Genomic DNA, 24,444 nt, shown 5'->3' with positions numbered 1-24,444 from the left:
CCGATCCGGGTGTGCGGATATCGAAAGTCTCAAGTATCTCTTCTCTAGCTCAAGAACGTTCTTCGTTCGTCGCAGAGATCTGAGAATAAAAAGAAGAAGAAAATAATCTAGAAGGACGTAGAGGCGGTGCCGCGTGCGCTCTGATGCTCAATATTAGTGTGATTGCTATGATGAGGTGGGGACACCGTTACTCTTTGAGAATATTGAGGAGATTTGTGCTTGATCAGAGTGAAATCAAGTGCGAAGGGTATTCGGCAGCGTTTTACAAATCTGGAATCGAGTAATTATCTTTAGAATTGATTACCTCTTTCATTTGGGTGAGGAGTCTATTTATAGGTGTTGGAGGGCGTAAAGAAAACCGCCAAAAAGTCAAAATTGGTGAAGGTAAGGCGCGCGCGAGAGGCCTTGCGTGGCGCACTCTTAAGCTTATGTAGCGCTCCTGCAGCCACACGACGCGTGCGTGCGTGGTTCGTTTCTCTTTGACCTTCTCGCTTTTGTGGGTCTGAGTTGGACTTTTCCCACAGTTTTTTTATGTAGAATTTTTTGCAAGTCACAAAAAATTTAAAACTTTTTTATTTTTTGAAAACGACCGACAACAGCGAGTATAATAACGAGTTCATAAAATTAAATTTATTATTTAATCGAAGGTAATAGAGAGTCGAAAATGGAGAACTAGGGTGGAAAGAATCATGACACCATACGGACAAAAATTAGTCTCATTGGATTGTAGGAGCTAGTGGTGAGGAGTGCAACGTTTTTTTTGAAGAAATTTGCAATTCCTACGTGGCTCTTTGCTCATTTCTAGTTATTTAAGCCTCAAAATAATAGACGCCATGAGTGTCCCACGTCATCCTAAAATGTAAGCTAAATAATTAAACATATTTATCGAATTGTTTTCCAGCTCTCGTTTTCTCGAGCACCAACCATTTCCATGTTCATCACTCATTTCCCACCCAACCAAAAATAAAACAGAAAGCTCCTTCTCAGCAACATTATCCAATTCTCACGAATAAGAACGTGACGTGTCAAAAACAAGTAATTGTGAAGAGAGAGAATAGAGAATGAGCTCATCAGTGATTGGCAATGGCAGCTCTTCGATAACCGTTAGATCGTACCACCGATCGTCGCCATCGTCATGTTTGAGGCCACCAATATCAATAATTGCCACAAACAGCTCAAGAAAGTGGCTCCCGAACTTCAGATCATCGCGAAATCCAGCGGCGCCGCCCAGGGCAGCGAAGAGCTCGCCGGAGACGAACAAGAAGAGAAAATCGCCCGGCGGGAACAAAAAGACGAAAACCGCCGATTCAGGCGAAAACGATAAGAAGGAAGGGGAAATCGATGGCGTCGTCGTCGCGACGGCGAAGGAGGAGGAGAGAGAGAGTAAGAAGAAGAGCGGTGTGGGATTAGAGGACGTGGTGAACCCTGTGGGGCTTGGTCGGAGGTCGAGGCAGCTTTTCGACGAGGTTTGGAGGAAATTCTCTGGGCTAGGGCAAATCTCCGGCGGAGGATCGGCCAATCGGCCGGACCTGGACGCCATGTTGATCAGGGAGGGACCGATGTGCGAGTTCGCCATTCCCGGAGCTCAGAACACCACCGTCCTCGTCGTCGGAGCCACGTCATCCATTGGCCGACTTGTCGTTCGTAAGCTCATGCTGAGAGGCTATTCCGTCAAGGTCCTTCTCTCTTTGCATCTGCATCTGCATCTGCTTAACAAACATTCATATGGCTGCTTCAGAATAAAAAAAAATATGGTAGTTAATGCCACAAATAAGTTATACAAGACGGTCGTTTTTTAATTTCTCAATACCTGCTTATAATAGGTAAAAAAAAAATATTTTAGTCTTCAATTTTATTGACTCAAGTGGACTCATCCCATGTTCCAACTACGAGATTTTTAACCGCAACAATTTAAGTATACGCTATTGGAGCTGGAATTACCACGGCTGCTGGTACCAGAATTGCCCTATAAAAAAAAAAAAAAAAAGTATAATACAATTTTAATCTTAAGGTAGCTCTGTGTGATTATATAATCTTAAGTTGGCTCTGTGTGATTATATCATCTTACGTTAGTATAATTTAGATTTTTAGTTTATTTTACTGAAGAGCCTCCTATGAGTTGGTGTAAAAATGTATTTTCACATATATTTTTCTTAATAAGAAATAAGCCAGTGCACATATGATTCATCAGTGACAAGTTCACGTGCAATAATTTTTTATACTGTACTAAACTTTTCCTAGAAATAAAAAGTTCAAAAAATACATTTTTTTTTCTTCCATTTAATAACATATTTTAAATAAAGAATTCATTTGCTCATATATTACTCTTGAATTATTTATCTCATACTGAAACTTATATCGTAGCATTAAAATGTGGGTTGTGTTTATTAAATGGTTACACATTCATTTATTGTAAACTAAGAACTCGGTCGTTGCTTACAAGAGAAGTTACTAAAAGTCAATCATAATTTGATTAGCTTTGCCGTAACAAAGCAAATTGCTCGGCAACCAATGTTTTAACGATATACCATTCCCCAAATGTATCTTCATAGTGATGCTCTTATTTGGACTAAAAACTTTGTCAACAAAGCCATTTACCCGCCTCATATGGGGCGTCGGGCTTTGTATCAGATTTTGAGTCAAGTATCAAACAATAAATGAAAAACCAGATAATCTAGTTACATACGAAACCAGGCATTGGTGAGAAAGGCTGATGAGGAAGTACTAGAGATGCTTCCGAGGTCAGTTGAGATAGTCGTCGGGGACGTGGGAGATCCCTTGACACTCAAGAGTGCCGTGGAAGGTGTGAACAAGATCATCTACTGCGCAACGGCACGCTCTACGATCACCGGTGATCTCTACAGGGTCGATCAGCGTGGAGTTTACAACCTCAGTAAAGCCCTTCAGGTTTGTCACAAACCTGGCTTCTTTTTTATCCATTCACTCAAGTTTCTCTATTGATATTTTTTTTTTTTTTTTTTTTGCAGGACTATGACAATCATCTAGCTCAGATGCGAGCCGGGAAAAGCAGCAAAAGCAAGCTCCTTCTATACAAGTTCAAGTCCGAAGAGTCGTTGGAAGGTTGGGAAGTGCGTCAAGGAACGTATTTCCAGGATGTCGTTGCCTCGAAGTACGATGGAGGAATGGACGCTAAGCTCGAGTTTACTGAGACCGGGGAGGCCGTTTTCTCGGGTAGATAATTCATAGGTGATAGTCCTGAATTGTGAACTATGTAAAGACATTCATTCATTTATATCTCTGGTTCCTATTCCAGGCTATGTTTTCACCCGTGGAGGGTATGTTGAGCTGACAAAAAAGCTTTCACTCCCTCTGGGTCGTACTCTTGACAGGTATGTGTGTGTTTTTTCTATGGTTTGCGTTAGTTATAAAGGGTTGTGGTAATTATATAGTGTCTGATATTTAGGTATGAAGGTTTGGTTCTCTCGGTTGGTGGGAACGGGAAATCGTATGTCATAATTCTGGAAGCTGGACCTCTATCAGATATGTCGCAGAGTATATTGTATTTTGCGAGGATCAACACAAAAAGTGGATTTTGCAGGGTAAGCAGAGACTATTGTTTCTTGATGTCACGTTTTACTTTGTTTCTCTGTATCTTACCTCGTCCGATTAACATCTTTAAAGTATTTTTAAGTTCTTGTTTCCTTGATAATTGGCAGGTGAGAGTACCATTTACGGCCTTCCGTCCTGTAAAACCAGAAGACCCGCCATTAGATCCATTTCTTATACACACACTGACAATACGTTTCGAACCCAGAAGACTGGTATGTCCATTTCAGAAAACATATAGATTATTATTAGTGATGAATGCTTGAAGATGCTTAAATTCAGCATAACCTTTGGATTTCCTGTATCAATTTAAAATATAGGTGTTTTGAAGGATTCTGGTTTTATGAGTAATCTGCAACTTAATTGCTAGTTATGCATCGCTGAAGTAGAAACGTGAATTTGGTTGTTTGTAAGACATTATTTTCTTCTTAAGTGTAATGCTTACCTTTATTGATCACCCAGCTAAATATTGCCGACATGATCTCTAATCGGTTTGAGTAGAAATTAGACAATCATATTCCCGCATTTTTCATGTCTTCCCTTGTAATCATCATAATAGTTATTATACCCAGTTTGATCTACCCAGTTGGTTTTATATTTATCTCTTCCTGGTACTACATGTTTCTGATCATATTCATCTCCTGGTAATTATATTACTGTGCTTTTTATTTGGTTACTTTTAAGCTACTACTCTAAGCCAATTTCTAATAATTATCAATATTATCTGCTATAGAAAACTGCTGAAGGGACTACAGTAGCGAAGAACCAAGATCCAAGAAGTTTTAAGCTTATATTGGAGTACATAAAAGCTTTGCCTGTTAGTACCTCTATCAATTTTTTCTTCTTCTTCTTCTTCTTTTTGTACTTTCTTAATCAATATAACAAGTCATTCAGAAGGGCGTTTAGCAAAACTGATGACTATTAAAGCAATAACTCCATATTCAAATTCCGACACTTTCCCAGGAAACTGTTTATGATGATTAAATTAGCTCAAAGTATCTTGAATTTGGTTATTTATGAGCACGTGAGGGTTGGTCTCATTATTATTGCGTTATATGTAGCTAATTTGACACCGATATTTGCAGACGGGGCAAGAAACAGACTTTATCTTGGTTTCATGTACTGGATCGGGAGTAGATCCAACCAGAAGAGAGCAGGTTCTCAAAGCCAAAAGGGTAAGCTCAGTCTGTGTTATACTTTGTGTAACTGCACTACACTCATATCGTATCGAACGTGTAAGTATCTAACAGTGATTCTCTCTCTGTTATGAATTTGTTCCAGGCTGGAGAAGAATCATTGAGAAAATCAGGGCTGGGATACACAATAGTTCGTCCAGGACCCTTGAAGGCAAATGCTTTTGCAAACTAATGAATCTTGACCAAAATCTAATATTTTCTTTTTGTGCAAGTTCGTGTGAACAAGTGTTCTAATTGGTCTCAAAAGTTTGGTTTTCATAATTGATCCAAAGATGGTATTTCATAATTGGTCTCAAAAGTTTGGTTTTCTTTTTTTTTTTGGTCTTTTTGTTATTTCCATTATTATAACCCGAAGCAAGCATACGTACAGATTTTGATATTTCTCTCCGAGAATAAGAGAATAAAAATTTACTGGCTTATGATATTCAGGAGGAACCAGGAGGCCAACGTGCACTCGTATTCGATCAAGGAAACAGGATTTCTCAGGTGAGAATCTTCTACTCTTTCCGATAGTCACACGATCTAGCCAAAGACACAATCTTAATCGTGATTTAGTTACGACCCTGCAACGCTGATACTACTGGAAAATTAATAGGGAATAAGCTGCGCCGACGTGGCTGATATTTGTGTGAAGGCGCTGCACGACTCCACCGCAAGAAACAAGAGCTTTGACGTGAGTTCAATTTTTCCTTTCTTAGATTTGACATTGTTGGTTTTCGTCAATCATGCTGTGCATTGTACACAGTTGTAAAACATGAACTGTCTTGTAATTGTTTGTTGTAGGTATGCTATGAATATGTGTCGGAGCAAGGGCAGGAACTGTATGAGCTGGTAAGGGAAAACGCCCAACACATATAGTTTGTATCTTAAATGGGCTCTCTCTCTCTCTCTCTCTCTCTCTCTCTCTCTCTCTCTCTCTCTCTCTCTTAAGATAAGTGTTCGGTGTGCGTGTACAGGTAGCACATTTGCCAGACAAAGCCAACAATTATTTGACGCCAGCGCTGTCTGTTTTGGAGAAGAACACTTGATCATCACGGTGAACAAACGTTTTTAACATTTTGTATAGAAATACAAAAATTATATATATAGAGCACGGCTGTGATTTCGATCTTTCTGTGTATGTGAATTTGAATGTAGATGGGTATAGATAGATACATGTTTTTGAAGGGCAAAAACTGTAAATGAAAATGCACACCAATTTAATCATTGTTCCTCTTATTCTTCTTTCCCCTCTAAAATCTGTCGAAAAGTTTAGAAATTTTACCACCGTCTATCAGTTCGGACGTGTGCATATTCATCTTTTAAATTCAGGTTAGCATCACTACCGTCCGTGTTAATAATCAGTAGAGTAAGGACAAAACATCACTGCACATCCCTGAATATTTATAGCTTCCATAATACGGACTGTATTCTAACAAATTAAAAAATTGTTATTCACCTAGCTAAGTAATTCTTGAGCAAAAAAAAAAAAAAAAAACTAACTAATTAATTCTTGACTAGTTATGTTAGATTTGGCAAAACTAAAGAAAATTGTCGAATTTGATTATCATTTATTTAAACTGGACGCTACTCTGGGATATAGGTTAATTCATCAGTGATACGTTTCACAAGTTTATCAATCAGTGATGGAGAAAATCCAACTCTTTTTTACTATGCCAAACCAAATCTTATGTTCTTTTTTCCTTCTTACATCACCTATATCAGATATAGTTATTTAGTGTACAAAATAATTACATTAAAAATTTAAGCACGATTTAAAAAAATTCCCTTAAAATTTAATATAAAAAACATTTTCTACAAATTTGGGATTGAACTCTCACAGGAAATAGGTAGCCAAGGACGGAGCCATTTAGGGATCAATGGGTGCACGGATCTCCACTAGCTCAGGACTAAAAAGATATTAGTAAATATAAATGTATAGTTATAAAAAAATTTAAATAATTATTTATTATAATAACAATAAGTTTACTAGTAGAGACATAGAGTTGTTGTAGCTCAGTTGGTTGTTGCTTAATTAAAGTAGTAAAACGACATTTTTTCCCAAAGCATTGATTTTTTAATAGTTATTTTATTATTATAATTATATTCACATGTGGAAGTGTTCCATTATTAGCGTTTTTGAACACTCATGTCCACACAAAAATACTAATTCTTTAACTTCATCATCTTCATTGCTTATTTAAAAGCTCCAAATATTTACCATTCTATTTTTTTTCTTCTAATGTTCATCATTTCAACTATTCCATCTACTAGTTTATCATTAACAAAGTAAATGTTTTATATATGAATATGTGAGCATTGTTCATCATCAATGTACAAAGTTTGAGTTTTCTAATTCAGCAATGCACACAAAGTCCAAATTTTTTTTTTAATAAATTGATTTTAATAAACAATAAATTTTGCCTCTAATGTTTTGTGTGTTGATTTAATATATATATATATATATATATATATATATATATATATATATATATATATATAAACAAAGCCACCAAAACTAAGAGATTTGCTAAATAGTTAATCTTTCATAAATTTTAGGTAAATAGTCATTTCGGTGAGGTGACATCTAGTGGTTGGTTTGGATTTTCCAGTCTTTCCCTACGTAATGTATTTACGATTATTTACACCTACTAACTACTAATACGTTAACTTCTATTTACAATTATTTACTGTGATCAATCAATTTTTATTTTGTTGAACTACGAGATTCAAAACATTAATGAAAATATGAATTGAAAAATAAAATATATGATCATGAGGTAATAATTGTATATAATAGTTAATAAACATGATAAATTGGTTAATATGTATAATAATAATGGTTAATAGCGTTTACGAACTAAATACTTATGAAACTGATGAAGAAAATAACGTGAAAAGCTAGAATAAAAATGAGAGAATAAAAAAAATAATTATGGTTTAATATTAATGGTAGTTACTTGATTTAATCTAATAAATAAAACTTGAGGCATGTGGGCTGGAAAAACAACAGGGCAAATAGTCATTTTGGCCTTGTAAATAAAATCTTTTGGTTATGTACTTAAAATTTACCGAAGGTTGACTATATAACAAAAATCGTAGTTTCATATGGGCTATATATCTAGAGGAGAATTATCCACAACTAGGAGTAAATAAGTGGTTGATTCTATATTCCTACTTTTCTCAAATTAAAAAAAAAAAGATAGATCTAGAGAGCATTTTTTTTATATGAATACATACACGGAGAAATATTTCAAAAGAAATGTACAGTCGTCGATCTTCATAGAACAACACGCTAAAAGTGCAAAAAAGAGAAGTGTCGAAGTAAAAAAAAAAAAGTATTTTGGAGGTCAACTTAGAAGAGCTACAACGAAAATACCTATTGTAAATTTCATCACTTTAGTCAATTTTTGTAAACATAGACTTCAAATGCAAGAGGAACAAAAATAACAACTCAATACATTGGCAACCATCTCAGTGTGATGGCCATGGAGAGAAGCACCATCTTGTGTCACCTCCTCGATGAGATACTCCATCGAGACCCTCTCAGCAGCATGGACCGTCTTCCGGCTCAGTGCCCCAGTCGCTTCCTCACACTTTGAGACAAAATCAGGTTGAAGGCGAGGACACATAGTTGGTAATCGACCACCTCCCGAGCCGGGACTTTTCCCAAAATCTCTCGACTCCCGAGCCGGGGAAGACTGAGGGCGAGGACGCATAGCTGGTGATCGACCACCTCCCGAGCTCCCCGCCGGATGCCCCTTGGGTGTAACTTGCCGGTATTTTCCTCTTGTCACCTTTCTTGCCGCTCTTATGGCCCTCCCAAAATCTCTCGGCTCCCGAGCCGAGGAAGACTAAGGGCGAGGACGCATAACTGGTGATCAACCACCTCCCGAGCCCCCCGCCGGAGGCCCTTTGGGTGTAACTTGCCAGTCTTTTCCTCTTGTCACCTTTCTTTCCGCTCTTATGGCCCTCGCTCAGGAAGTGGGTAATGCGACATCTCTGGTGGGGCATACCTGAAATAGAAGACACGTCAATCTTAGGCCCTCCGCCGACTTGTCATCGCCTTTGTTAATGGCGGTCCGATACTCCTTCATTATGTCGTTGAGAAAAGCTTCATCGCAAGGTGGATACCTTATAGGATCCGTGTCAGGAATTTCGGACCCACTGTCAAGCACGTGGTCGAGATCCATGATGTCAGAGGGGAGAGAAAATAGGGCAGAAAGGAAGAAAAATAAAAGGAAAATAGTGGGTCTTTCTTTAAAAGGTCATGCCACTATCAAAAGGAGAAAATTTGGATTCCTCCGACTCACCTTAAAAAAGAACCGACGACAAGTATCAGGCTAGGTGGCGGTGGAATCGTCTAACGCAAGCTTCAAGGGCTTCGAGCAGATCTATACGGGGATCAATGGCCCCATCCTTGTATCCCAACCACGCCACGTGCCGCCGTTTTCCTGGGGCCCCCTTCTTTCCTCAGCTTGTCGTCGTATATCAACGAGCTAGTCTACGATTCGGGCCTCGTATAAATGTTAAAAAAAATTAATTATGTTAATTGAAACATGAATCGTTGCTGCAAATAAAACTTACATGGTATTCTTTAGCAGCGGACGTAGCCCAACACCTATCATTATTTTGACTAAACTAGCATATTAACTAAACTTGTGATATAAAATTACCTTAATTAAACTAACAACTAATTGAACATATTATCAACTAAACATATTCACAATTCACTAAACATATTCATAATTCAATAATGACAAAACATATTTAAAACAGTAATAACTGATAATTAATAACGAATACAACATATGTACTTAAAGAAAATGGTTAATGGCGGCATAAATCCACGAACTTATCAACTAGACGGAGTTCGGTCCTTGTTATTTCCTCGTATAAAATCCCTAACGTTACATAATAGTCTCACCGTTACGCCTTTTGAGGGTTAAGTTTGACATTTGCCACGTGTCAAAATCGTGTGTAACAAAACTAAAATATTCAAATGTAATAGTTATTAAATAGGTGTAAATATGGGTATCTCTTCTTAGATGGAATTGGATTGAAAACAAAAACCCAAAATGAAACCTAGCTTTGCCAAAGCCCGATTTGGGAAGAATCGAGTTCATCTTCACATCACGAAGTCGAACCCATGGACGAGTTGAACAAGTGGCAGTATTCGTGCGATTGTCGTCTGTAAACTTACTAGTGTTGACCCGATTCTGAGTGTTAACATAAACCTAGTAAAACTTAGCTAAAAATTACACAAAATAGAGGAAAAATTTCCACCTCTATTTCACTTTGGCGGTAGTCTAAAAAATTTCTATTTAACTTTGGTAGTACTGATAGTCTAAAATTTTTTAGATTGACAAAGACAATATCACATTCACATTGACTAACTACTACGTTATAAAACATAGACGTTGAGAGGTAGAGAGAGAGTGGTCGGAGAAGCTTCTTCACGTCGGAGCTCAAGTGAGATAGTTCTCACGTGTTTCTTTTCCTTCTCTTCTTCTTCGAATTTCTCTAAGAAAATTAGGCTTGAAACTATTTTCTTGGCTCGGTTTGCTTCTTCTTGAAGTGTTCGCCGTGAGTATGTGGAAGAGGAATGATTTAGCTCGCTGTGTTCTTTGTCTTCACTGCGAGGTAAGGAAACCTCGAAAAATCTCTCTCATGTTCGATTTTAGGTTGTGAAAATTAGGGGTTTAAGATTTGTTCAATACCTTGTTTGAATTTATTGGTTTATGGTCTAGGTTGTGGTTTATTTTTCTCGATTTCATGATTTATTGCCTTTGGTTATTGGAATTTTTGAAATAGGTCCGAAATTGAATATCTAGGGTATGTTTAAAATTTGAGTGCGTTATGAATTTTTAGTTCAATTTAGGACTATTTTATTTAGAATGGTGAATATAGTAACGTGATTCTTTGAGCTCTGAAAGGTGAATATCGTAATGTAAATAAATAAAATAGGCCAAAGCTTCTCAATTAGAGCTTCGGCGATGGATTTCAATTGAGTTTCTTTCAGTATTTGCGATTTTGATTGGTTTTTGTTCTTGTTTCAACTAATTGGTTTTATTGATGAATGTGGTGGTGGATATATGGTTGGATGAAGAATGGATTATGTGTGTGTGTTTCAGATTGCATTCATCGCCGTTCTCCCGGTCATTTAGAGCATTGTCAAGGCCCGGGCCACCGCAGCGAGGCTATTTGGTTTAATAGGTATCGGCTTTTGTAGATTTTGCTTCCTTTAATTATAATCAAGATTTTTTTTTCCAGCATTGTTTTTTATTTTACATAACGACTCTATGAATGTGTTTGTTTCATCTTGTTTTATCTATTGTGGTTATCATCGATACTATTATTAGATCAATGCATTGATTTTGGTTAACAACATAGGAAACAAGGTAAAAGTAGTACATTGAGATCGAAATCTTGTTTTGTTTGAATTTGATATTGATTTAAATTTAACAATTGCTCATTTTTTCTGGTAATGGGATCAATGAGAGAGTTGACAGTGACGCCGCAGAATCTATAGAGGTTACAACAACCGTTCTAGCCGCAATGGGGTTCCCGACGGTGGAGCCGTAGCTTTGGTCAGAACACTCTGCATAATCAATCTAGCAGTGTATTTAGCACAACTTCATGCCACAATAGGTGATCAATGCACGAAAGTGTATTGTTTTTATGCTTAATTGTCTAAATTTGATTACCATATTAAAAATATTTTCTTTATTTTAAAGACTAAATTTTATTAGAAAATATTTGTCTTTGTACTTTTTTTTCATACGAGTAATTAATTTGCATATTTTATATTGTAGGGCTAAATGCAAAATTTAAAGTCCAAAATCAAGCCCAACGGGAAGAAATGCCACCTCTGCAGCGTCAGCATCAAATGTTCTCTCTAGGTACAAGATGCATATGGATCCCATTTTGGTGATGTCAAAATACAACTTCCTTTCAGAATATGCTATGTGTCCATTTTCTTCTACGCAACCAAGCAACGAATGACACGTGCGAAATGAAGACAAAGCTACTTCCATTCTCCTTCAACGCCGTGTATCAGCCCAAATATTACGTCATTAAGTCCGAAAATCACCATTCATGTGTAATATTTAATTTTCTATTTGTTCTAATTTTTCATTATTTTATATTCTCTAAAACACTATAAATAAGAGGTTTATACTTTTTTCATTACACCATATTTTAATTTCAATAATAGTTAAATAATATCATTTTATTCTCTCATATTTTCTCTAAAATTTGTGAAAATGAGTTGTGTTCTTGACTAAGTTCCTAGTAAGACTAATGGTGATCTCAATTGCGACATTTTACCAAAGCGATTATGATTTCACTTGCTGTACTTTAATGTTTTAATTTTTTTTTTTAATCAAACTCTATTTCTTATCTCTAACATTATATTCTTTTTTCATATGAATTTAGTCAAGCTTGATTTGTGTGATTTTTAAAGTATATCAATTTGTTACAACACTTATTTTGTAGTTTTTATTTTATTACGATATTGTCGATTAGATATATTGTAAGTTTAGGATTGCTTATAAATTTTGTGAAAATCATATTATTTTGTTATACTAATTCTTTACTGTGATATAATTATTTCGATATATCGTCGTTTTAGTTTAGCTAACGAGGTTTTATTCGTAGTTTTAATTCAAAGAGTTTGTTCATAAATAAATACACGAATTTGATGATTGATCTTAATGTTGATTTTTTAAATACTTGTTTGGGATGTGAAACTTATAATGAGTTATAAAGTGTGAAACCGTACATTTAATTTGTAAACGAAGCAATTGACTTACTTGACGCCTTGTGTTTTTCTCTCATTGGTTTTCATTTTTTTTAATTTATATTTCATTTACTGCTTGACCTTTGTTTTAAGTTTTCATTCTCAATTTTTACCTCCTCGTGGACACGACTCCGCTTTCTTTGTGCTACTAACGACCGCTTAGCGATTGCATAATTTGGGCATGATCAGTAGGTGGCGTTATTTTTTTTTTTTTTCCTTTTTTTTGGGATATTTTAGAGCTGTGTTGTGTGTGGTTTTGACAAGGTTTGAATTTGATATTTTTTTAGCCTTATGTTACAATGATTATGATGAAGTAAGGAATTTGATCGTATAATTATTGCTCTTTGTTGCATTGCAGGATGAAAATTTAAATGTTTTCAAATGGCCTAGCATGGATGTTATTCGAAGTCCTTTTCTGTGGCTTTGAATTTGATTATAGTTGTCTATTCAATCAAAAGAACGATATTCTAACTTCACATTGAATGTAGGGCTTTAACGCGTGTCATCATATCCCGTCTCAATGTGTCGGGCATCTCACTCTGAAGAAAATTCAACATCTTATTCTCCATACCCATAGCTCTTCTTGTTAATCTTTAAATCATTGGTAATATATTTATATGTTCTTACCGATACAATAACTGATTAAATATCATGCCTAGGTGCACAGCTCTTCTATTTAATCCTTGAATTATCTGTAGTATATTTATATGTAGTGCTCACCGATTGCAATAATTGATTAAATAGCATGCCTATGTACAAATCTGCATATAGCTTTCTTATGAATGGAATTTCAGATAATTGTATATGTGATACTTGTTGATGATAGCTAATGAATGAAATAACTCAGGTTATGGAGCTATGTGTATGTGACTTGCAAGTGGTGGGGAATGAGAATCGAGAGACATAAGCGATGAAGCTCTTCGACGACGAGCACAAGCAAAAGATTTATAAAGTGTGTTGTTATTGGTATGATAATGTTCCTTATCCGAAATTCCTTTATTATAAGGACAAAACTAGGTTGATAATTGGATTAAAGTGCATATTTGCATCGTTTGGATATTATTATGTTATTAGAAACTCAGTCCGATGTTATTAGTACTCTGTGGGTATTAAATATGTGTTTTGTTTTGAATTTCTTTTTCATATTTTTTTATGGAAAAAATTGAATATATAAATAAAATACATTACAAAAAAAGAGATCTGTAAACTCTTAAAAATGTGACTTGTAAATACCACAAACATTCATTGTAGTCTTACATTAAGACTACAACAAGTATTTATAGTCTATAATACATAAATTATTTGAATAAAATAAAACTAGTGTCTAACACTGTAGTTTTTATTGATGAGATCTGTTAACACTACATGTATAAATCGTAGTAACATGTTTTAACTACGGTTTCTTGTTTAAAACAAACTAAGTGATAAAAATCGAAATCGTATATAAAGTGAAAAAAACTCCGGTACAATAGATGCCGGAATGAAAAATGTAGTCATTGTTTAAAGACTACAGTCGAAGGCTGTAGTTGATCAATATTTATCTTTGTGGTAGTGTGCGACAGAGAGCGTGCGGGGCTGCGACATGGGACTGAAATATATCTATATATTATATATATATATATATATATATATATATATATATAGAGAGAGAGAGAGAGAGAGAGAGAGAGAGAGATGTGGTGGTGGTGGTGGTGGTGGAGGGTTATGGTGGTGTAGGATGGGTCTCGGCCGGAGGTTAGTGGTGGGGTCTCGATCGGATGTTGGTGGTGGGGTCTCGGGTGAAGGGTTTGGGGTCGAAGATGGGGCTGTGGGGTGGTGTGAGGGTAGTGCCGGTTCAAGGTGGTGGTGGAGGTGGCGGGGAAGTGGAGGTGGAGGTGGACTGAAGGTGGGTGGGTTCAGCCAAAGATGGGTTAGGCCAAAATACCCAAAAACAAAATTGATTATATATATATATATATATATATATATATATATATATGTATAGAGAGAGAGAGAGAGAGAGATGAGACTCACTGGAGCGTGGTTGTGAGGCGGAGGCGAGGACGAGCTCGTGCCAGTGCGGATGAGGCGGAGGTGCAGCGTGGTGGCTGGAGCTTCCAAGAAGAGAGATATAGTGAGAGAAAGAATAAGGAAAGAAAGAGAGAAATATTGAGAGAGTAAGAGATAGAATGAGACTCACCGGAGTTGGAGGAGTAAGAGAGATGGTCTGAGTCACCGGAGTCGGAGAAAAATTCGGATTGAGTGAGAAGAGCTTTGAAATTTCAGAGAAAAAAATCGAGAAGAAGAAAACTCGATTATATATTGTGACCTAAATTTTAGAAGCGATTAGTCACTTAAAGAATTTAGACCAAAAAATTTAGGTCAAATTGAAAGACACCGTTTCATTAAAAACTGAAAAAATGGCGGACAAAATGAACCTCTTAATATTTCACCAAACCTAGATTTGACTATTCGCGTATAAAGTGCTACGAAAATTTAAAAGCGACACTTGTCGCTTCTAATATCAAAATTTTGACTTTTTTGGGATAGAAATTTTAATTCTTCGTTTACTGGCGTGGACGCGGCTAGTCATTTCTAATCTCAAAATGTCGCTTCTAACTAAAAACGACTTGTCGCTTCTATAAGTATGGGTCGATTATAAAATTAGTTTTTGTAGTAGTGTGATGACGTATGTCGAAGCAGTTTTTGTTTTTCTCAAAATTCAGTGTGAATTATTTTCCGCCTGTCAGAAACTCGCGCAAATTTTGCTTTCATCCGATGTTACGATTAAATACTCAGTGTCTTGAGGTCTCACTTATTTTATTAGTATTTAAAAATGTTTGATGTTTATATCTTTGAATAATATGTCATTTCTCTAACAGATATATCTCGGGCTTTTTTTTCAAAAATAAAAAATAAAAAATCACAATATACCATTAGGAAAGAAAATGTATATTTCTTTACGCGGGACCATATATTAACTGCCCAATGTTATTGAATATGCATAAAAAAATATTAAAAATAAGTACATGCAAACTATCAAAATATAAATTTGAACCGTAAATAATTGTCAACTTGGTAATATTTATTATCATTATTAAGGTTTTTTTCTTCTTCTTTTGTTTGAGAAGCATTATTAAGGTTTTAAAAGAGCCCGTCCTTGGCACTTGGCAGTAGTCATCCATAAAAGTGAAGTGTTATGCAAGATATTGGATACAGTTTGCATGGAATCTCAAGTCACATTCAGTCATGAATTCCGATGCATATGTCGTATATGAGCAAGTCAACACCAAGACAATTTTCTCTCCAAGATCAAAATCCTTCTAGTAGTCTTCCCAAGATGACAACCAAGCACATTAAATTATTACACTGTTGAATAGTGAATAATAAATTATAGAATTTCTTCTCTCTTTATTGAGTGACTCATTTTTGTTGTCTTGCTCAAATACTTTGCACTTTATCGAAGGAGAGAAAATAAAAGTGGGAACGTGGAAGCTAGAAAATATAAGATCCTACGTGTGAAAATGGAAGTCATCCTTGTCTGCATTCCCATACAAATTTTACACCCATCACGCTGTGCAATAAATAGATACAACCAAATACTTCACATATTCTAATTTCTCAAAAAGAGAAATCGAGTACATAAATTATCGCCCCTCAATTATAGCGCTTATACCAGAAAACCACAATGCATTTTTTTCAATGTTTCACTTGACACTTGAATCTTCGATTCGCATTGTCATAGCCGCCGACGCATTTCAACATTTGACTTAAAAAAAGAGACAGATAATAACAATTATTATTTGAATTTGAAAAAAAAAACAATCATTATTTGTTAAATTACAAAAGGAAAATAACATTTGATAATATACCGATAGGAGACATAAGAGTAGTTTAAAAACTAAAACAAATTTCCCTTAGCATTTTAATATAAAATCTACTTGCTTACCTTAAAGAGCCCAAAACCAAGAGAAAAGAAACGTTTCGTTCAAAATATGAGTTGACACGTGGTCCAACTCCAATCTATTAATACCAAAGATTTAAATGCCGTTTTCGGTGCCGTTTCGAGCCTCATTATTCACGGAAAATCAACACGCCGACGAAAAACCGAACGAAAAAATGTGAAAAAAAGACAAGTGAAATGCGTTTTCAAATGTCATTTTCGATGGAAAACCGACGTGTCGATGAAAAATCGAACGAAAATAATGTTGCAAAATAAACGAATACATGTATATATATATATATATATATATATATATGTGTGTGTGTGTGTGTGTGTGTGTGTGTGTGTGTGTGTGTGTGTGTGTGTGCGCGCGTGTAAATATAGTGCAAATTTAAAACACTTGAAAATCATACATGTTGATGTTGGACTTCGTCCTCCATTAATACGAATTTGTTTGGGCTCAAATTGATCAGTTTGGTCCAAGCTTATAGATTGATCTTGAGTCTCAGCCCACGACACATAGTGGGCTACGCCATTTTCGGGTTAGTTCTTTGGCTCAACTCGTCATCTTAGTCCTCTTGTCTCAGCTCTTCAGCTTAGCTCTCCGGCTCAGCTCTTCAGCTTAGGTCTTCAGGTCCTCAGCCCTACTCGTCAGCTCATCTCTTCAGCTCAGCTCTTCAGCTTAGTTCTCATTAGCTCAGCTCGTCAGCTTAGTTTAGCTTGTTAGCTCATCTCTTCAGCTCAGCTTGTTCGCTCATCTCCTCAACTCAGCTCGTCAACTTAGCTATCCGGCTCAACTCGTTAGCTCGTTAGATGACTGTTTCAAAGAGCTCCTAGAATCTCGGAGATCGAGGACCAGTCAACCACTACTCTCAACTGCTTCATCAATTTCGGATCGTGTCACATACGTGTCACGAGCTGAGAGGATATGACCTATTCAATAATGGTGTGCCCTCAAAATCAGCGGAGCTCACTAACATCCCATGAGGTCTATAAATAGAGACCTCCATTTGACGATCAGGAGGACATATGAGAGAATTCCATCAACCATTTTATTTAAGCTCTCTATTTATTTCTCCTACGTTCTTCATAATTCTTTTTTTTATTATTGAAAAGTCCTTATTTAATATTTAATAAAAAGGCCCTAAGCCATTATTTTATTCTATAATCAGCCTTTATTTATTTCAATAATATTACGAAGGAAAATCGATCTCGTAACGGAAGTTTGAGGTCCATTTATAAATTTAAATCGACCATTTTTTATCACGAATTGTCGAGATTGTTTTGAGGCGAATTTTCGGTTCAACTATACATATCTAGCAAAAATGTTCCATACTGAATGACATTCCACAAAATCGCTCATGAAATAAATATGTTCTACACACATATAGTTACAATAGAAAATGAAATGTATCAATAGAATCCTGATGGTAGTCTCGGTTGGATAAAACTTTGTTGATTTTCTCGAAGGTCGCAATATTGGCACATGTGAAATGCCCCTTGTACAATTGTTGTAAGTTTTGAACATGTCTATCGTAGTCAGCTTGATCGTACCTCATGACATCATTTATGAGTGGACATCCTGGTACACATGCTATAATGTGCTCGACATTGAACCGATCTACACGTACACCGAAGGTATGACGCTCACTTCCTTGCATATTAACATGTGGTTGTTGCACTCCTATTGGATTAGGGTAACGGTAAGAAGGACACGTATACGAATCGTCACTCAGTGTGTCTGACGTAGTGAATGACAAAATGTCGAACTGAGACATCAAGTGATTGACGCCATACTGACTAACAGATGACATGTACGATCCATATCCTTGTTGAAAGTCACCACTGTATGTTGGAATCGATCTAGGGTTTGAGAAAATAATTAACGCTTCGGTAAGCGGCGGAATTTTAAAAATTTTCTTTTACAAGTAAAAACGGTTTTTACTAACCTAGACAAGTGCAAGTACATGTAATTAAAAACCAATATGAGCTAGAAGTTTACTAACCTTTCATGAAGCTTGAACTTTGAAGAAGCTTGTGGAAAGTTTGCAACGCTCGTCTCCCCTCGCAGCACGTCTCTCTTTCTTTCCTCGGCACCTCGAGCAACCACGAAAGTTTCTATCACTAAATCACTCGAAAAGAAGGAATCAGTGAGTGGGCACTTTTAAACACTACGACTTAAGAACGAGTCTCGAAGTCGCAGAGCTAAACACTAGGTCGAGTGAGGACCTAGGTGCCAAAACAAGAAAAATCGAAAATAAACTAGAGAGAGAGAGAGAGGAAGGGGCGGCCAAGTCTAGAGAGAGAAGCTCTCAATCTCTAAAACTTTGGATTAATTGAAAAGTGTGGAATGAGGCTCCTATTTATAGGAGAGGTATCACCTTCAATAAGGTAGTTTCCTCTTCTATAGAATATCACATATTCATGAGTCAATTTCCCTTTTCCTTCAAAGAGGTGCACGTCCAAGACAAAACAAGTAAGTCCTTGGATTTGTTTCCTCTTTTGTTTGCTTCTCTCTTGACCATATTTGGGCGCCCACCATGTTTCCTCTTTTTTCTTTTGGCAAGTATCTTGATACATTTATGCACAAAATATTCTCTCTTCCTATGGGTATTATGGGCGCCTATCACCTTCTAGAAGGGGCTTCTAGAAGCTTTTCCATTTTGTTCATGACAACATGAAAAAAAGGCCCATTAAGAATTTTCAATAAAATTCTTATGAAATGAAATTAATCCACAAGGCCCAATTAATCATATTATGGCCGAGTGACATTAAGTCATCAAATGAACTTGTCAAAAAATTTATTGACATTCATTTCATCCTTTGTCTCAAAAGACAAAAATACCCTTTTGACTATTTTCGTTCTTGTTTTGACTTAGCTTCCAGTTTAACTATTCATATCGATGTGATTCGTGACAGTGACCTCATGGACCCAAATGAACAAAGCTTGAGCTAAACACTTGGACTCAAAAATTCACAAACCTTTTCCAAGTTTAGCTTAATGCCAACTGACTCCACTAAAGAGCTGACACTGAAAATCTCTCGGTTCAAATGAATTTATTTTCTACTCAAGAATTCGACTTAATTACGATGAGCGGATCCACTGAATATTATCTATGTTTACCCTACATGAATGTCATCAGCTAGTCGGGATTTACTAAATTACCATTTTACCCTTCTAGCTGTTATTTCCTCAACTCTTTTGTCGCTTGTGAATAAGTTAGAAACAATGTATTGACGAGGAGCTAACAAGTCACATTGTTTCATCCAAAAGAGTCAGGACTCAATTTGGACACTGGCCAGTTCATTTATTCACACTCCAAGGAACAAAGCATGAGGTGACATACATTGCGTTTCAGCAATCTTGTACATGAATTCCATATCTATGAGAACTTCACAAAGTTACTCATGACATACTCACAACTTAGTATTTCACCAATAGGCCCTGTTCGGAATGACATAGTGAGTCCGAACTCTGACTTTCTCAAATGAGAATACTAAGGTGTGAAATGGCATGTCTCATTTCAGGATTAAGGTAAGCATGATGCAATTCATACATAGTGACTTCGAGACATAAGAGGTTAAATGGTTTGTTCTTATATTGTCTCTAGAAGTGCACTGGTCAATTCAGTACCTTCAGAAGATACCTAGAAGAACTATAGAGTCCCCAACTCTCAATGCCTCATAACCAGACATCATAGATTCTTCTAACAATCGTACTGAGGTCAATAGTCCTTTGACCCTAAGATTGCGAATATATCGTTTTAAGCAAACTACGAAGAGTTTGTTCATGCAAATCTACATTTGTCTCTTCGTAAGTTGTTAAGTTTGTTTATGGACTAAAAGACTAAGGTTTTATCATAAAGCTTCAAACAAAGAAAGAATGAATGAACGTTTCAACTTTATTAATGAATGAATAGGCAATTACAAGCAAGAGTCTTCGTAAGACTATATGACATCAAATGTACATAAATAGACACTACTACTCTTCTTGTGGGCACCATTGACAACAAACTCCCACTTGACTCAAAGAAGATGTGAGTAGTCCTTTATGCCTAATCCCTCTCGATGTTGGTCGAAGACCAGGTTCGCTAGGGCCTTGGTGAATAGATCTGCCAGAGATCTACTTCACCTCCACGTCTCTGCGTTGCGCGATCTCTCGAATCAAATGGTATTTCCTCTCAGTATGTTTAGAGCGCTTATGGCTTCTAGGTTCCTTTGAGTTAGCGACAGCCCCACTATTATCACAATAAAGGGTCATGGGCTCGTCGACGTTTGGAACAACTTCCAAATACTTAAGGAACTTTCTAAGCCACACAGCCTCTTTGGATGCTTCACAAGCAGCCACATATTCTGCTTCCATTGTGGAGTCAGCAATGCAAGATTGCTTAATACTTCTCCACACAACAGCTCCACCATTAAGGATGAACACAGATCCCGAAGTGGATTTCCTGGAATCCTTATCCGCTTGAAAATCGGAGTCGGTATATCCCGTCATAGTCAGGTCAGTACCTGAGTATGTAAGCATCAAGTTCCTAGTTCTTCGAAGATACTTAAGAACATGCTTAACAGCAATCCAGTGCTCGGGTCCAGGGTTGGATTGGAAACGGCTAACTACGCCAACGGCGAAACATATATCAGGTCTAGTGCAAAGCATAGCATACATGAGGCTTCCTACGGTAGAGGCGTAACGAATCTTCCTCATGTCTTCAATCTCTTGTGCAGTCTTGGGAGACTGGTCCTTAGAGAGTGAAACTCCATGCCTAAAGGGTGTTTGGCCCTTCTTGGAGTCTTGCATCGAGAAGCGATCCATCACCTTATCAATGTAAGATGCTTGAGAGAGCGACATGGTCCGGTTTTTCCTATCTCGAAAGATTTGGATCCCCAGAATGTACGCGGCTTCTCCTAGATCCTTCATATCGTATTGCTTTGCTAGCCAGACCTTAACCTCAGATAACTTACCCACGTCATTACCAATGAGTAGTATATCATCGACATATAGTACCAGAAACACAACTTTGCCTTCGTGTATTAACTTGTAAACACAAGGCTCATCTATTGACTGTTCAAAGCCGAAGCTCTTTACAGTTTCATCGAATCTAATATTCCATGACCTAGATGCTTGCTTTAGTCCATAAATGGATTTAAGCAACTCACAAACCTTGGTCTCTTGACCTTTATCCACGAAACCGTCTGGTTGAGCCATGTAAATGCGCTCGTCAAGATTGCCATTCAGAAAGGCTGTCTTGACATCCATTTGCCAGATCTCATAGTCGAGAGCTGCAGTTATGGATAGGAGTATGCGGATGGATTTAAGCATCGTGACTGGCGAGAAGGTTTCTTCATAGTCAATCCCTTCTTGTTGGGTATAACCCTTTGCCACAAGTCGTGCTTTGAACGTCTCGACGTTCCCATCAGGACCCTTTTTCTTCTTGTATATCCACTTACACCCTACGGGTTTAATCCCTTCAGGAAGGTCTACAAGTTTCCAGACATTGTTGACATACATCGAGTGCATTTCAACTTTCATGGCGTCAAGCCAAAGGTTTGATTCAGAACAAGCCATCGCTTGGCTATAGGAAACAGGGTCATCCATGTCGGAGACGGCTACAAGAGAGTCTCCATAAGACATGTACCTGTCAGGCTTTTGAGTAGACCTCCCACTACGTCGAAGTACTACTTGACGAGATTCTGATGAGTTAGGTTGTGTTTCAGTTGGGGTAAGAACAGTTCTTACAGATGAGGTAGAAGCTTCCTCACCCAAATTTTCTTCAAGCACAATTTTGCTTCTAGGTTTCGCATCCTTCATAAAGTCCTCCTCGAGGAAACGAGCATTCGTGCTAATGAAAGTCTTATCGTCCTCGGGACTATAGAAAATGAAACCTTTAGTTTCCTTTGGATATCCCACAAACAGGCACAATTCTGACCTACTAGCCAACTTGCTAGTCTTTTGCCTTAGCACATGTGCAGGGCAACCCCAAATTCGGATGTGGCCCAAACTTACTTTACGGCCAGTCCATCTTTCATAAGGAGTACCAGGAACCGTTTTAGACGGAACTTGGTTCAGAATGTAAGCGGCTGTTTCGAGGGCATATCCCCAAAAGGAAAGCGGGAGTGATGAGTAACTCATCATCGATCTAACCATCTCCATAAGAGTTCGGTTTCTTCTCTCTGACACTCCGTTTTGTTGAGGTGTGCTAGGTGCGGTAAGCTGAGAAGCGATACCTTCTTCTTTAAGAAAGTCATCGAACTCTCCAGACATATACTCACCACCTCGATCAGATCGAAGGGTTTTGATCACTTTGCCAGTTTGCTTTTCCACTAAAGCCCTAAAGACCTTAAATACGTTAAAGGTCTCGGATTTGTGTTTGAGCAAATAGACAAACCCATATCGTGAGTAATCATCAGTGAAGGTAACGAAGTATTCGTATCCTCCACGTGCCTGTTGGCTGAGCGGACCACATACATCAGAATGTATTAGTTCCAGCAACTCAGTGGCTCTTCGACCTTTATCAGAGAAAGGTCGCTTAGTCATTTTTCCTTCTATGCAGGATTCACAAGTAGGTAGTGAACCTATTGCAGAGGCTTGGAGTGGACCATCCCTCACAAGTCTCTTAATCCTATCTAGACTTATATGACCAAGTCTTAAGTGCCAGAGGTATGTTTATTTTGTTAGATCGGAGGATTCAGAAAGTTTGATCCTCTTTGGCTCCCTAATTAGATCGTTATCTATTTCGGTGTCTAAAAGAGAAGGTTGAGTGGGATAGATGTAAAAAAGAGCATTCTTCACACATGCATCAGTGACAAAAGAATTATCAGGAAACGAAATACGAATTCCATTCTTAATAAACTTTAAACAATAATCTTGCTCACGAAGACGAGCAACGGATATTAAGTTCTTCTCAAAGGTAGGAACAAAATAAACATTATTCAAGTTTAAAGTGCGGTCTTCAAAAGACAGCGTCACGGATCCCACAGCCTTCGCAGACACCAGGCTCCCATCACCCCATTTGAAACAGAACTCGCCTTCCTCTAAGATTTTGGTTTTCTTGAAACCATTCAAGGAACAACAAATATGGTTAGTAGCAGCGGAGTCAAGAATCCACGTTGATACATTATCAGCTACTAAGCATGCTTCGGTAACTAGTACAATACTATGTTCCTTTGCTTTGAGATAGGCGGGACAGTTCTCTTTATCGGCCTTGTGAGGTCTCTTCTTAGTTCCAGAGGCGGAGGCCTTTTGCTCAGTAGCATGTGCCTCTCCTTGAATCCTCTTTCTCTTATTGAGACCTACAGCAGTGTGAAGCTCCTTCATAAGCTCGGTAACAGTGTACTTTAGCTTTGTAATGGAGTAGTTCAGCATGAAGGTATCAAGAGACTCGGGGAGAGTTTCTAAGATCATATCTATGATATTCTTCCCATTAATCTCAGATCCTAGGATTTCCATTTCATTTAGGTAACTAATGATCAGCATCATATTGTCCCTAACAGGAGTCCTAGCCTTCATGCGACAGTTCATAAACTGTCGGACTGCTTGTAGCCTTGTCTGACGCCTTTGCCCTCCAAACATCTCAAGGAGATTGTAGAGCATGTCAGCGGCAGTCTCGAAGTCACGATGTTGCTCTTTCAGCATATTGTTCATAGATGCCAAGATATAGCACCTCACAATCTCATCGGATCGAAGCCAGGCCGCTAAGGCGTCATTGTCCTCTTGAGTTGAATCATCATTCGTCAGAGGAGGACACGGGGTGGTGAGTACCCATTTGTGCTTGTTAACGGTAGGTATTATGTCGAGGTTACGTTTCGAATCTACGTAGTTTTCGTTTTCGAGTTTGATCGAGGAAAGAAAGATAGAGAGATGGTTGAGAGACATATTGCCTAAAAGTTGAAACAAGTTTATGATTAGTCTTTGGTTTAGGATTTAAGTTTTATTAAGACTTTTGTAAAACCCAAAGGTGTTATAAACCAAACGATAATTT

The 24,444-nt window shown here is 37.3% G+C and overlaps 1 protein-coding gene across 1 annotated transcript; it reads left to right on the top strand.

Annotated features, from left to right (window-relative positions):
• Positions 1-900: 900 nt before the first annotated feature.
• On the top strand, positions 901-6,001 carry HCF173 (high chlorophyll fluorescence phenotype 173). The gene is made up of 13 exons (XM_089609191.1): positions 901-1,676; positions 2,695-2,907; positions 2,988-3,192; positions 3,275-3,350; positions 3,425-3,560; positions 3,678-3,782; positions 4,301-4,384; positions 4,653-4,742; positions 4,849-4,914; positions 5,193-5,249; positions 5,359-5,436; positions 5,547-5,594; positions 5,720-6,001. The coding sequence occupies exons 1-13, from the start codon at positions 1,062-1,064 to the stop codon at positions 5,789-5,791; spliced, it is 1,845 nt and encodes a 614-aa protein (XP_089465317.1). The 5' UTR covers positions 901-1,061; the 3' UTR covers positions 5,792-6,001.
• Positions 6,002-24,444: the final 18,443 nt, after the last annotated feature.

This window comes from Urtica dioica, chromosome 3, assembly GCF_054948205.1.
Source record: "Urtica dioica subsp. dioica isolate 48M chromosome 3, U.dioica_male_clone48M_v1_H2, whole genome shotgun sequence".
NCBI lineage: Eukaryota > Viridiplantae > Streptophyta > Magnoliopsida > Rosales > Urticaceae > Urtica > Urtica dioica.
This window is presented reverse-complemented; position numbering and strand designations above follow the sequence as displayed.